General features: G+C 36.9%; 5 protein-coding genes across 5 annotated transcripts; 1 reads left to right on the forward strand and 4 right to left on the reverse strand. All coding sequences in view use genetic code 12, as the record gives it.

Annotated features, from left to right (window-relative positions):
* Positions 1 to 55: 55 nt before the first annotated feature.
* PMU1_2 (putative phosphoglycerate mutase pmu1) lies at positions 56 to 1,239 on the forward strand (the record flags this gene model as incomplete). Its single annotated transcript, XM_001527120.2, has 2 exons — positions 56 to 86; positions 401 to 1,239. The coding sequence occupies 2 exons, from the start codon at positions 56 to 58 to the stop codon at positions 1,237 to 1,239; spliced, it is 870 nt and encodes a 289-aa protein (XP_001527170.2).
* A 245-nt stretch (positions 1,240 to 1,484) lies between these two features.
* On the reverse strand, positions 1,485 to 2,456 carry HEM13 (Coproporphyrinogen-III oxidase; the record flags this gene model as incomplete). Its single annotated transcript, XM_001527121.1, has 1 exon — positions 1,485 to 2,456. The coding sequence occupies one exon, from the start codon at positions 2,454 to 2,456 to the stop codon at positions 1,485 to 1,487; it is 972 nt and encodes a 323-aa protein (XP_001527171.1).
* A 734-nt stretch (positions 2,457 to 3,190) lies between these two features.
* On the reverse strand, positions 3,191 to 7,879 carry KRE5 (killer toxin resistant protein; the record flags this gene model as incomplete). The annotated part of the gene is made up of 1 exon (XM_001527122.2): positions 3,191 to 7,879. The coding sequence occupies one exon, from the start codon at positions 7,877 to 7,879 to the stop codon at positions 3,191 to 3,193; it is 4,689 nt and encodes a 1,562-aa protein (XP_001527172.2).
* A 336-nt stretch (positions 7,880 to 8,215) lies between these two features.
* On the reverse strand, positions 8,216 to 9,223 carry PVL30_001976 (uncharacterized protein; the record flags this gene model as incomplete). Its single annotated transcript, XM_001527123.1, has 1 exon — positions 8,216 to 9,223. One exon carries the CDS (start codon positions 9,221 to 9,223, stop codon positions 8,216 to 8,218), a length of 1,008 nt encoding a protein of 335 aa, XP_001527173.2.
* Positions 9,224 to 10,101: 878 nt separating this feature from the next.
* On the reverse strand, positions 10,102 to 11,763 carry THI6 (thiamine biosynthetic bifunctional enzyme; the record flags this gene model as incomplete). The annotated part of the gene is made up of 1 exon (XM_001527124.2): positions 10,102 to 11,763. One exon carries the CDS (start codon positions 11,761 to 11,763, stop codon positions 10,102 to 10,104), a length of 1,662 nt encoding a protein of 553 aa, XP_001527174.2.
* Positions 11,764 to 12,135: the final 372 nt, after the last annotated feature.

Genomic DNA, 12,135 nt, shown 5'->3' on the forward strand with positions numbered 1-12,135 from the left:
TTTTATATAAATTGGTCGGAAAAATCCAATCGCTACGTACGCATAATAATAGGTCATGGGTGATACGATAATGTTAAGGTTCAGTGGTTTATTAATTCAAAACTCCCAACATCAACAGTATCACTTGACATCTCATTTATTTTTTATTATTGACTTATTAATGAATAGACCAATTGGAATTTTGACTGATTAAACTTCTGTCGAATCGTTTAGTCAATATAGTACAATGTTTAACCAACCTTCGACATGAGCTATATATGTAGATTACTATTCTTTTTTTGTTTTAGTCAAACAATAGTTGATGCTCAGACAATTTTTTTTTTCAGACCAGCTCATATATTACCAGCTTTTGATTCATCTAGACAGTATTTTGCTCAAAGCAAAAGGGACATCCCTATAGGTGAGGTTGACGAATCGAATTTTGGCCTTTTACCAAATTACACATGGAACGACGTTGTTGACAGCTTGGCTTCTAATGAAAAACTATTCTTTTTGCAAAGACACGGTGAAGGGTGGCACAATGTTGCAAGACGCTATTTGAATATCTCATACCATGATTGGCAGTGTCATTGGTCGTTGGTCGATGGCAAGGATGGTATTGAGTGGTATGATGCCGAATTGACGCCTCGCGGAAAAAAGCAAGTTGCATCATTAGCACACAAGATCAAACATACAGATGAATTTCCATTTCCACTGAGATTCTATGTAAGTCCATTAAGGAGAACGTTGCAGACTTGGCTCGGAACATGGCAAAATTTAACAAGTAAAATTCCAACAATTAAAGAAAATGCTAGAGAAAAGTACGGAATCGATTCCGAAAGCAAAAGACACGAAAAGGAGTACATTGTAGCCAAATTCCCAAATGAATTTAAATTTGAACCTTACTTTTCTGAATTTGATGATAAATGGTCGCTGGAAGAGAGAGAAAAATTGCAGCATTGTCGGTATAGAGCAGCTACTTTGTTGCGGGACATATTCAAGGAGGTGACCGATAACGAAAAGGTAATAAGTGTTGTCTCTCATTCGGGAATCATCTATTGCATCTTGGATGTTGTACAACATAGATATTATGGACTCCATACTGCCGGCTTAATCCCTGTAATTGTCAAGATGGAGAGAGAAACAAAATTGTACCCTTTGGACGATGCATTTTCAAACTTTACGGATTGGTGTCCATCTCATTTCACTTCCGAAACATATATAGAGCAAACGGTTAGTGAGAAGGAAAATGAATATTAGAATGCTAATTTGCATCTCATCATTGGTTGTAGTCATAATAAATTAAAACTATTTACATAATTTTGCAGATTCTGATGGCATACACAAAAACACCTCGATTTACACCAACTTACACCAACTCATACCAACTTACACATACACTATTTCCCACCTTCATATCCACATTTAAGCATGTGCATACATTCATACGTTTTTATTATTCTTTCTTTCTTTTTTTTTTTTTTTTTTATTCTCTCATCCGCATTCTAAACCCAGTCTACTGGGTTTTTTAAAACTTGCAACAATTTATCTTCCTCAGAGCCAGGTTCAGGATGATGGTCGTAGACCCAACTTGCGGTGGCAGGCAACGACATTAATATACTCTCAACTCTGGAACCTGGAGTTTGCAAACCAAATTGAGTGCCTCTATCCAAAACTAAGTTGAATTCAACGTATCTTCCTCTTCTAATCTGTTGCCAATTTTTTTGCTCAGGTGTGAATGGCGTATCCTTACGTTTTTCAATGATTGGGCAATATGCTGGAATAAAAGCATCGAAACAGCTCTCTACAATCTTCAAAATTTCATCCGCCGGTTTGGAATCAAAGTCATCAAAGAAAATACCACCTACCCCACGAGTCTCTCCTCTGTGTTTGATCAAAAAGTACTCATTACACCACTTCTTGTATTTAGGAAACAATGTTTCATCGTATTTGTCCAAGGCATCCTTGTGCTTTTGATGGAAAAGTTTGGCGTCCTCCTCGTATAGATAGGAAGGTGTCAAATCAGCACCACCACCAAACCACCAGGTCTGAACCTCGTTCGTGTCTGGGTCCGTGGTTTCAAAGTACCTATAGTTCAAGTGTGTTGTTGGTGCATGAGGATTTATTGGGTGGATAACAAGCGACAAACCACAAGCAAAAAAATCAACACTTCCGTCTTTACTGCTTCCTCTTAAATTGGAGTGGTCGGCTCTCATTCTCTCAACAGCTTGAGGAGGCAATTTTCCATGCACCACCGAGATATTGACACCGCCTTTTTCAAAAGTTGTACCATTTTGCAAAACCATCGATTGGCCACCACCACCGTTGTTACCTCTTGTCCATGCATCAGTGTGGAATGTAACAGTGTCCAAGTCTGCTATTGCTTTGGTAATTTCTTGTTGCTTCAAACGGACAAGCGCTTCCATCCGCTCTCTAATGGGTAATGAAGTATCATGGATTTGATCTGGGCCAGCCATATTTGTTAAATTGACAATTATATAGTTTCAATTGTTTCGGGAGGAAAGAGAGGATCCTTAATTAAAAAGCGAAAAAACGAAAAAACGAAAAGTAGGAAAAAGGAAAAAGGAAAATAAAAAGCTTTTCGCTAGTGAAAATATGTTTTGCTATAATTTGGCAGAATTGAGAAATTGCACAGCCTTTATATATGAAGGTTTGTAATTGTAGATAAATTTGTATATTTATATATTTGTATATATAAATTCGTTATTTGAGACCTTATCCTGGATGATTTTGAGGACTAGGTGATTGTTGGTCCGCCAGGTTTTTTGTTGTTCCCTTGATCATGCCACTATCGTTTAAATTTTGAGAAATTGCAGTATTGACACATGCTTACACAAAAATAAAAACCAACTCAAATTTAAACAGCATTAAAAAAAAAATACAAAATAGAGCGATCGTAAGAGTGTAATACTGTTTTATACAACACAATCAGCTGCTCTAGAGTATAGTATGACGCGGCTGAATGGAGTCCATGTTATAGGCAAAGAAAAAGCGATGATGGTATTATAGTTTTGATCAAAAGGTATGATGGACGTTAACTTCTACGTAGGATACACTAAAGATTTTACCTTGAGTTATTTTTCCGACCTTTCTCAACATCAAAAATAATAAAAAATAAAATGAAAAAAAAAAATTTGAAAAAAAAAACACTAATGAATAATAAAACAGTTTCTAAATTAAGTCACCAAAACTAAAGCTCATCATGGTAGTCTGTGTCATCCCAACCACCCTCTTCTCCATCGGATGCTTCTTCAACAAAATCACCAGCTTGTTCTTCCTCATCAGCACCAGCCGTACCACCAAGTTTAGGGTCTAGTCTTTGACTTATTTCAATGATATTTTGAGCATTTTGGTATAGCATCTTGATTTTCTTTTCGTATGCTTTCAACTCTGGGATCTCCTGACTAACTACAAGACCTTTACTTCCTCTTTCGTCATCACTTTCATTTTCTTCGTATGTAATTATTTTTGCTCCCTGCAAGGTGGATTTAGGGCACCATTTATCAGTCCAGCCCCAAACATTGGATAAGGTCTCAATTTTAATTCTTCCCTGAAGATTGTTCACCAAATCCTGATCTAATATATGCAAAGATTGCGAGTCGCTCGAAAGTTTTTGGTAGTGTGATCTAAGCACATTTCCTATACCTAAATCTCTAATTCTTGTTAAATTTGCCACAAACATCTCACTACTATGGTAATTTAAGCCATTCTTACCCAAGATCTCATGCCAGTACCCATGCTTCCAAAACATGTCAACGTCACCATTTTCTTTGTCCTCACACATCGAGGGGAATGCATATGGTGCATTGTATAACTCCAAATTCACTAGAGTACTTAGATCCGCACGACAAATCAGGTTAGGACTCATATATACAACATTTTCAAGCTCTTGCGGGAAAAGCACATCCAAAAACAATACTTTGTAACCTTGACATATCTTTTGCTTTAGCAATTGTCTTCTCACAAAGTTTGGCCACTTGTAAGTTACAAATTCGATTGTCACATTGTATTCTGTTTCCAATTGTAATTTCATTGCTTTGAAAGTTGAGGATGCATAGTTTGAAAGTACCCAAAAAGTGACATCCGCAGAAGGATTATATTTTCTTACAGATGCTATGAGTTTTCCAACCAGACTTTCATCCAGTTTCTTGCAAATGGTTGTGAATATATTCAAGTTGGAATCAAAGCGAGTTTTACTTTTTCGTTTTTGGTTTTGCACTTGTAGTTTGTCATTCTCCTGTTTTCTCTTAAGGAAAGCTTTTGACAAAGTGTCATCCACTCTCACATGCAACTGAGTCCCACTTAAATCAAATACAGGCACATCAAATGTTTGCAGCTCCTCAATAGCAACATTTGAGTCGTATTTGTTCCTCGATGCCGATAATAGTACATGATCTGAGCTTGCACTTAAAGATTGTGAAACGCCAGGAGGTGCTTTCATCTGGAAATAGTTTAAAGCGGACATCACCAAAGTATCCGTTTTGCTATTGTCTGAGCTAAGCTCTAATTGCAATTGCTCTGGTGTTCGACCAGTGTGAATATCTCTTGCGTAACCATCCACCAACAAGCCAGTCATTTTGAAATTGAAATAAACGTTGCTTAGGCTTGGGTTAAAGCAATCCGGATCCATATTTGTAGGAAAATAACCATTTCCTTCGACTACCCATTTCTCAGGGTACTCCGTCTTAAGCAGATAATTTGCAAAAGGAAGGTTCTCATAAACAGCACTTGGCTTGGTGTCAAGTAACCATTGACCATTTGTACCAAAAATCGGTATTGAAGAAGGGTATATTCCGCGATAAAACCTTTTATAAGGTAAAGTTTCGCTTCCCATAACTCCTCCATTTCCTATAATCCCTGGCTGCAACAAGATTCTAATATTAACAAAAGAAAAAGACTCAATCGCTGCAATCATGTTTATTGCTTTTTGCGAAAAACTTTCATCCATGGGGTCGATAATTAAAAGTACATCCACCGTCTTTTTTTCAGTATAGGGCAAGATTTCGATCGAGTTTGACATATCAACTGAATCAAAATCAAACCTATTTACATCAACAACAAAAGTTTTATCATCAACGTGAAATGATTTTGTCACAACACTAGACAACAGATCAAACCAATCGTTGATACTTTTGTGGCCAAGTTTTGACATTTCATGTGCAAAGTCTATCAAGTCAAAGTTGTGGAATGCTTCAGGATAAGCTGAAACCACATCCTCAATCATGTTCAAACGTTGCTTCCATTCAAATTCTAAAAGCTCTTCCAAATCATTTACTGAGTACACAATGTCCATTCTTAAATACCTTGAATTAAGGAGCATGTACGAATGCTGTGTAGGAAGTTGCATATGTTCCACGGCTTTAACAATTGTTTCGTTTCTTTGCGTCGACAATTGGCCATTTCTGATAACATCATATAATTGGCTTAAACTCGAATCGGTCAATGCTGAAAAGTCAACAACATTATTTCCATATCGTTGTTGTTGTTGTTGTTGCTGCTGCTGCTGTTGCTGCAGATTCTTCATCAATTCTTTAAATATTGATGTATTTCCCAAATTCAAAACCCGAACTTGAATTGATGCTCCCAGTTCTATTAGCTTCAATAAATTAATAAATTGCTTTAGAGAATCTTCATGGCTGAAATCAGAGACAAACCACATAGTCGCTGCTATTTGGTTCATTTGGCCCAGTTCCTTTTTTTTAAACAAATGAGAAATCTCTAATAGATCATCACCAATTAGCTTGTATAAACTGTCCCTTGGATTTTGACTAATGCGAGCATTGCGTCTGGCTTTGGCATTATTATAAAGTATATTTTTCAAGCCTCTTGAAGAAGGTGCCTGTTTAAGATTTGCCTTGAGACTCGAGATATCCTGTGCAATTTGCTTACTCATCGACATTTGCCAAGTGGGCAAGGAAAGGTCGTATATGACACCATTGACAATAACAGATGGTTTAAAAATAGAATATTTCTCGGGAATAGTGTTGAGATTAACGTTGAAGTTTTTCTCAAGATCCACTTTTTCAAAAACTTTTTCAAAATTGTCGCTATCATCCAAATATTTGTAAAGAAACGCCAACGCCTCCTGTGGATTCAGCACCTTGAGTATATGATAAAATCTGTTTGCAATATCCAAATCCATAGAGCTGCCACTTAAAGGAAGGACTCCTATCTGTTGTGGAATACCAGAATCCAATATCAACTTGGACATTGCAAACATTATCTTGAGCTGTTGCTTGTCGGCTAAGTTTATAGCAAAAATAATGTCATGAACATTTTCACGCAAGGGGGGTATTTGGTTTGGTTTCAAAGTCTGAGAGTCGGGGCCAAGGTAAGCAGCATACGGGTTATCTTGGTAGTCTTGATAATTTTGATCCTTTTCAATATTGTTGAAAAAAACAACTCCACCCTTCAGTGCATTTGACTTGCGGAACAAAGACTTAAACACCATAAACCTATTGTCATTGTTCCCCATTATAGTATTTCCACTATCGAATTGGCTTTGCTTTACAGATGAAAGCAAGGCAAACTTTTGTATTAGTAATTTGGCCTGTTTCGAGTCAAATCCGAGCTCCACAAGGTTTTCAACTATACTCTGTTCTTGTTGTATCTTTTCCACAAGTTTAAATACGTCTAGCTCCAAATGATGGATTGGTGAACCGTTAATGTATAATCCAATTGAATCACGCAGCAATCCCATATTTTCATTCTCAATGGCCTTGGTTTTCACCTTTCGAACATGGTAGTTCTCTGGAAATTTGTCAAGAAAGTAAAGAAACTTTGGAAAGTTGTTTACTATAGTTCGTAATACATCAACTTTGGATATAGAATATTTGTTAAAAAGGACAAAAGAAGTAAGTTTATAACCAATTTCGTTTAAGGTATCCAAATTTGTTTTTGTTTCTGATTTTGTCTTTTTCGCTGTTGTTGTTGTTGTTGTTGTTATTGTTGTTGTTATTGCAGTAGATTCCACACAGGTACTTGAATTTGCAATTTCTGCAAAGTTTTTTTGCAAACTCAATGTACTTGAATTTGGTTCCGAGCCAATAGTATCCAATTTAACCAATTCGCATGAATACCCTGCTAAAAAGTTACGCTTTTTAGGGCTGCCTAGTGGAACATATCGCCAAACAAACTGAAGTTTTCCTGCAATAGCTTCTTGATGTAACAAACTCAAAAACCTTTGCGTAGATTCTGCAGACGGATCACCATAAAATTGAACTAAAGGTGCACCCTTGTTGATTCCAATAACGCGATCAAACAAAGTATGTCCTTTTCTATCGTTTGATATTGAAATATTGATATCCCTATCGCTGTCACTATTTCTGTTATTGCTTCCACCGCCTCTAATTGTCTTGAGTGCAAACAAATCGCTCACTGAGCAGTATATCTCATTATTATATGAGACCCAAGCAGGAATTTCGCCATTTTTCTTCTCAACAATTTCTCCAAACAGGTCTTTTTCACAATGCACAAGCAATTGCTTATTAAAATTTTGTTTCAGCAAAACTTGTTCGTAATGATTGTAATGGGCAATAACTCTTGGAGCAAATCTTTTATATACCAAATTGAAATTGATAAAGTCGATGTCCGATTGTTCAATTGAAAGACCAGTGATGACACTTTCATAAACCTCTTTATCATTCGCAAGATCCACTTCTTCACTATCCCCCAATCCGTATATCAATTCAAGTGCTGGTAAATAAAGCGATTCGTTGAACCCGGCTATGCTCTCGATCAAAAGTGCTTTGAAGTCTGTATCATTCCATGGTGCTTCCACATGTAGAAGAACTTCTCCACCTACCTTTGGCAAATCATTGTGTAAAGATGCAGCAAAAGTGATAAAAAATGGTAAAAAAAATGTTAGCCATAGTACCATATTCGGTACTAAATATAAAGATCAAGGTAAAGCAGATGAAAGCAAAGGAAAAATGAATGGTGCAAACTGTTTGGAGTTTATCTACGTGCTTAGGATTGAGTTAAACAGAAGCTGAAAACCTAGGTTGGCTTTGGTAGCGTCTTTAGGCAATTTTTTATAAAGGTATGTCTTGGCTTTGCTATAATGGTACATATCAAAATCCAATTAAAGAAAAACGAAAAACGAAAAACGAAAAACAGAAAGTGATAAAATAGAGCTCGGAATGGTAATGGATGAAATGTTTGTAATCATATTGATCCTTTATGATTGTATTCTTGAGTCTTACAAACAAGTAAACTAATCTATCACTATTATCTCTTCAGATGATATAAGTACATTGTCATTTTCTTTAGTTAAATCAATGACGCTTGAACTATGTTCTCCATCAAGTGGTTCAACGTTTTTTACCAGCAGGTTCTCTAGTCGGAGTATAGATGAGCTCAGCGTCTCTTTGCGTACGGTGTCTTTGACGATAACTCTTATTTCGCCCTCATTCTCATTACTTTCATCACTCCCCACAATCCCATCACTCCTCATAATCCCTTCACTCCTTTTACTCTCATCACCTCCATTTTTGTTTTCATCGAGGTCTATTATTTGAAGCTCTTGGTCTAAAGGTTCATCACCTTGGTCCCTTTTTACTGAAGAACAACTCTTTGAATCTTGAAGTCGTCGCTGAGCAGCTTCATGCATGGCTTGTCGTATATTGGTAAAGTTTCTAGAAGGTTTCTTGACTTTATCCTCCGACCCGAGTCTGTGACTTTCTGATTGAAACTTGGGCTTATTCATTATAGCCAATCTTTTAGCTCTCACATCAACAATACCATTGGTTAGAGCTCCACGGCCCAAAGTATTTTCCTCGCATATATACTGTGATACACTGTTTCCATATTTCAATTCTTCATACCGTCGTTCGAGCTTATTTAAATAATCATAAAATTGCTTATCATGTGGTCCATAGACATTATGAGTCAACTCATGAAGAAAAGTGCCAATAATGTCACACATCGGTAGAAACAGTCGGTCATTGTGGTGATACCTCAATCTGAGCATTATTTTCTGCCCTTTATTGACATTTAGTCCTAACAAATTGGGACTCTTAGGGAACATCTCACAAACCAAACCTACTTTGAAACCGTACTCGTGAATAAGTGGTGCCAATTCCTTCACGGCATCATGAAGCAAAGAATTTGCATACTCGCAATCTGGATACCGCATCAATGATCCAATTTTGGCAATATTTGCCACTGGCGATGGTCGATTGATTTTCTTGACAGGGAAACTTCCACGACCCTTTTTCACCATAATGTGTAGATATATATATACTTAGTTCGTTTATTCTAAAAGATATACTCTTTCCAATCTTCGCATTGGAATGTTAAGTGGTTAATTATATGTTGTGTTGAAGTCGAATAAGCCAAACCTGCTGAGCAGTTTAACACCAAATATGTGGAGTAATGAGGGCTTAGGGTCAGGTGTATGCGTGAGTGTACGTGTGAGTGAGTTAACGTGTGAGTAAGTTAACGTGTGAGTGAGTTAACGTGTGAGTGTGTTGGTGTGTGTTGGTGTGTGTGTAGTTTAACTGAGCTAACCTCTAAAATCACTTTGTTTAAACCACAAACGCGTATTAGATTGATCTTTACTATAGACTCATTAAAACCGCGCCTTTAAACCAGTTCCGTGATTTTGATTTCTCGTCTCGTTAGGTTTCCTTTTTGCTTTCTTTCTTTCCCAAGATCTTACAGATTCATAGATTTTAACTCTACATATGATGTAGTGTCTCATCTAAAACACAATGTGCTTATACTTCTATAAAATAATAATTGGTGTCAGGCCCATAATCAAGATTCTCTGACAATGAACTAATCTCTAATGTAAATTGTAGAATATAAATAGCATATAGAAGTCGCATTGTAGACTTCAATCAAATATATGGAAATATCGATAAAATACACATTTTACAGTCATAACAACTATAACGCAATTATGTAAATACTTGGTATAAGTGACAACTACTTCGAATCCTTTTAATTACTTACCATTTGTATGAAATAACTTGCACCTTGCACCTTACACTTACTTTAAGTAACATTGCTATGTGACACTACATAGTTTATATACTTCCAATGGCACAAAATAGTCTGTAAACTTCTATTGTAAAATATCCTGGTTTTTTAATTGACCTAGGTTTCTAATCTTTCGTGTGTGAGTTTATACAATTCGTCTATGAAAGCAGTCATAAATGAACTTGGCGCAGAGGTTTTTGATGCAGCATTTCTTCCTGCCTCATTGTATAAACTCACTGCTGCAACAACACAACTATAGTTATCACAAGAGTTTGATTGACTGATTGTGTTTTTTTCATTCTTTTCAACATTGTCAATCTCGCCATCATTCAAGCCATCAGCACGAGCTGCCAAGAATGCAGCAATAACACTGCCCAATGAACATCCGGTACCCGTTACCAAACTCATCAACAGACTACCGCCAGCAATTTTCTCATACCTTTTCCCATCTGTTGCAAAGACATAGTTTACTTGTCCAGTGATGACAAGAGTTGCATTGAAGTCATACAATATGTCGCTTGCAATTTTGAAAAGAATATCCTCGGAGACGTCTGCCACTGAATCAACACCATGCATGAGGTCGTCGCCAAGATTCAACGAATTATAGCACTGAGTCAATTTCCAAATACTCACAATTTCCCCCAAATTCCCTTTAATCACCGTCATGTGTCCCGTGTTCAACAATTTTCGGCAACAACTCAATCTCGCTTGAGATGCTCCGCAAGCAACAGGATCAAAGACTATGGGTTTGTTGTACATATTGTACGCGGATATGGCTTTTGCAAAAACTTTCATGAGTTCTTCGTTTGGTGTGCCCAAATTAAGAACAAGTGCAAGATTTGGTATTTTTGATGTAAATTCTTCAAACTCTGTAGGCAACTCAGACATGATTGGCGATGCCCCAATTGCTAGCGTCACATTTGCACTAAAGTTTTTCACAACATTATTGGTAATGTGGTGTACAAGTGGATGTGATTGTACCAATGTCTTTAACTTATTCTTTTGCTTGTAAGCTCCAGTAACTCTAAAATCCGAAAATGAGTCTTGGTTTCTTTGGTGCTGTTCTGTACCAATAGTGTCTACTCCTCTTTCCTTCAAACAATATTCAAGTATCTCTTTAAGTTTCTTGGTAGCATTACCAGCATCTTGACTAGCCATGATGCAAGATACTACTGCTGGCCCAGATATTGATCTTCCAGGTACTCTACAAGCACTCTGAACAAACTTTGCATTTGAGTGATTGATTCCTCCAATGGCTACACTTTTGATATCTCTCTTGTGTTTGGCAAGAACCAAAAGCATACTCTTTATACCAATTGGACCTACTCCATCAGGGTTGGTAACATCCTTTTTTGTGTTTGTAGCATAAACTGTACCCAACCCTACATAATCTGCCACATCTTGGTCAACAACTTCCTGTGCTTCTTCCGGGGTAGAGCAAGTGACTCCCAATATCTTGTTTGGGCCAATCAACTCACGAACTGATGTGGCCGGCATATCATCCTGACCAACATGGACACCTTCTGCATCAATTGCTAGAGCCACATCAACTCTGTCGTTTATAATGAGAGGAATTCCGCGAGGTTTTGTAAGAGCGTGTACTTGTTGAGCTCTTTTAATAAACTCTCTCGTGCTGAGTTTTTTTTCGCGCAATTGAACAATTGTTACACCATTATTGACAGCCTCTTCGATCTGCCCAAGGAATGTTTTCGACTCGGGAATCATGGTAGAGTCTGTCACTAGATATAGCTTGAACAAATCATCATTTAATTCAGACATCCTTGGTATTACAAATAATTTCGATGCGAATACAATCGTTTGTTGTAAAACTAGTAATTGGGGTAATGGGACAGAAATAGGCTGTTCTGGTGCTCAGGACAAAGTTGGCAAGGTTCTTGTTGAATTATAAGTTCTTGTAATTTGCTTTGGTCCTCAATATAATTTTATCACCCAGCACACAAAAAAAAAAGGAAAAATTGTATATATATTTTTTTTTTCAAAAAGAAAAAAAATATAATTATGCGCTTACAGAACCAAAGAGCTCTCCAGAATTGTCATTCTAGTGTCCCACAAGCTGATTGAATATGTCATTTACTCGTTACCATTTGTTCTTTATTTGTTTCTTTTTTTTTGTTTTTCTTTTCTAAACAT

Source organism: Lodderomyces elongisporus, chromosome 2, assembly GCF_030384665.1.
Source record: "Lodderomyces elongisporus chromosome 2, complete sequence".
Classification (NCBI taxonomy): Eukaryota; Fungi; Ascomycota; class Pichiomycetes; order Serinales; family Debaryomycetaceae; genus Lodderomyces; species Lodderomyces elongisporus.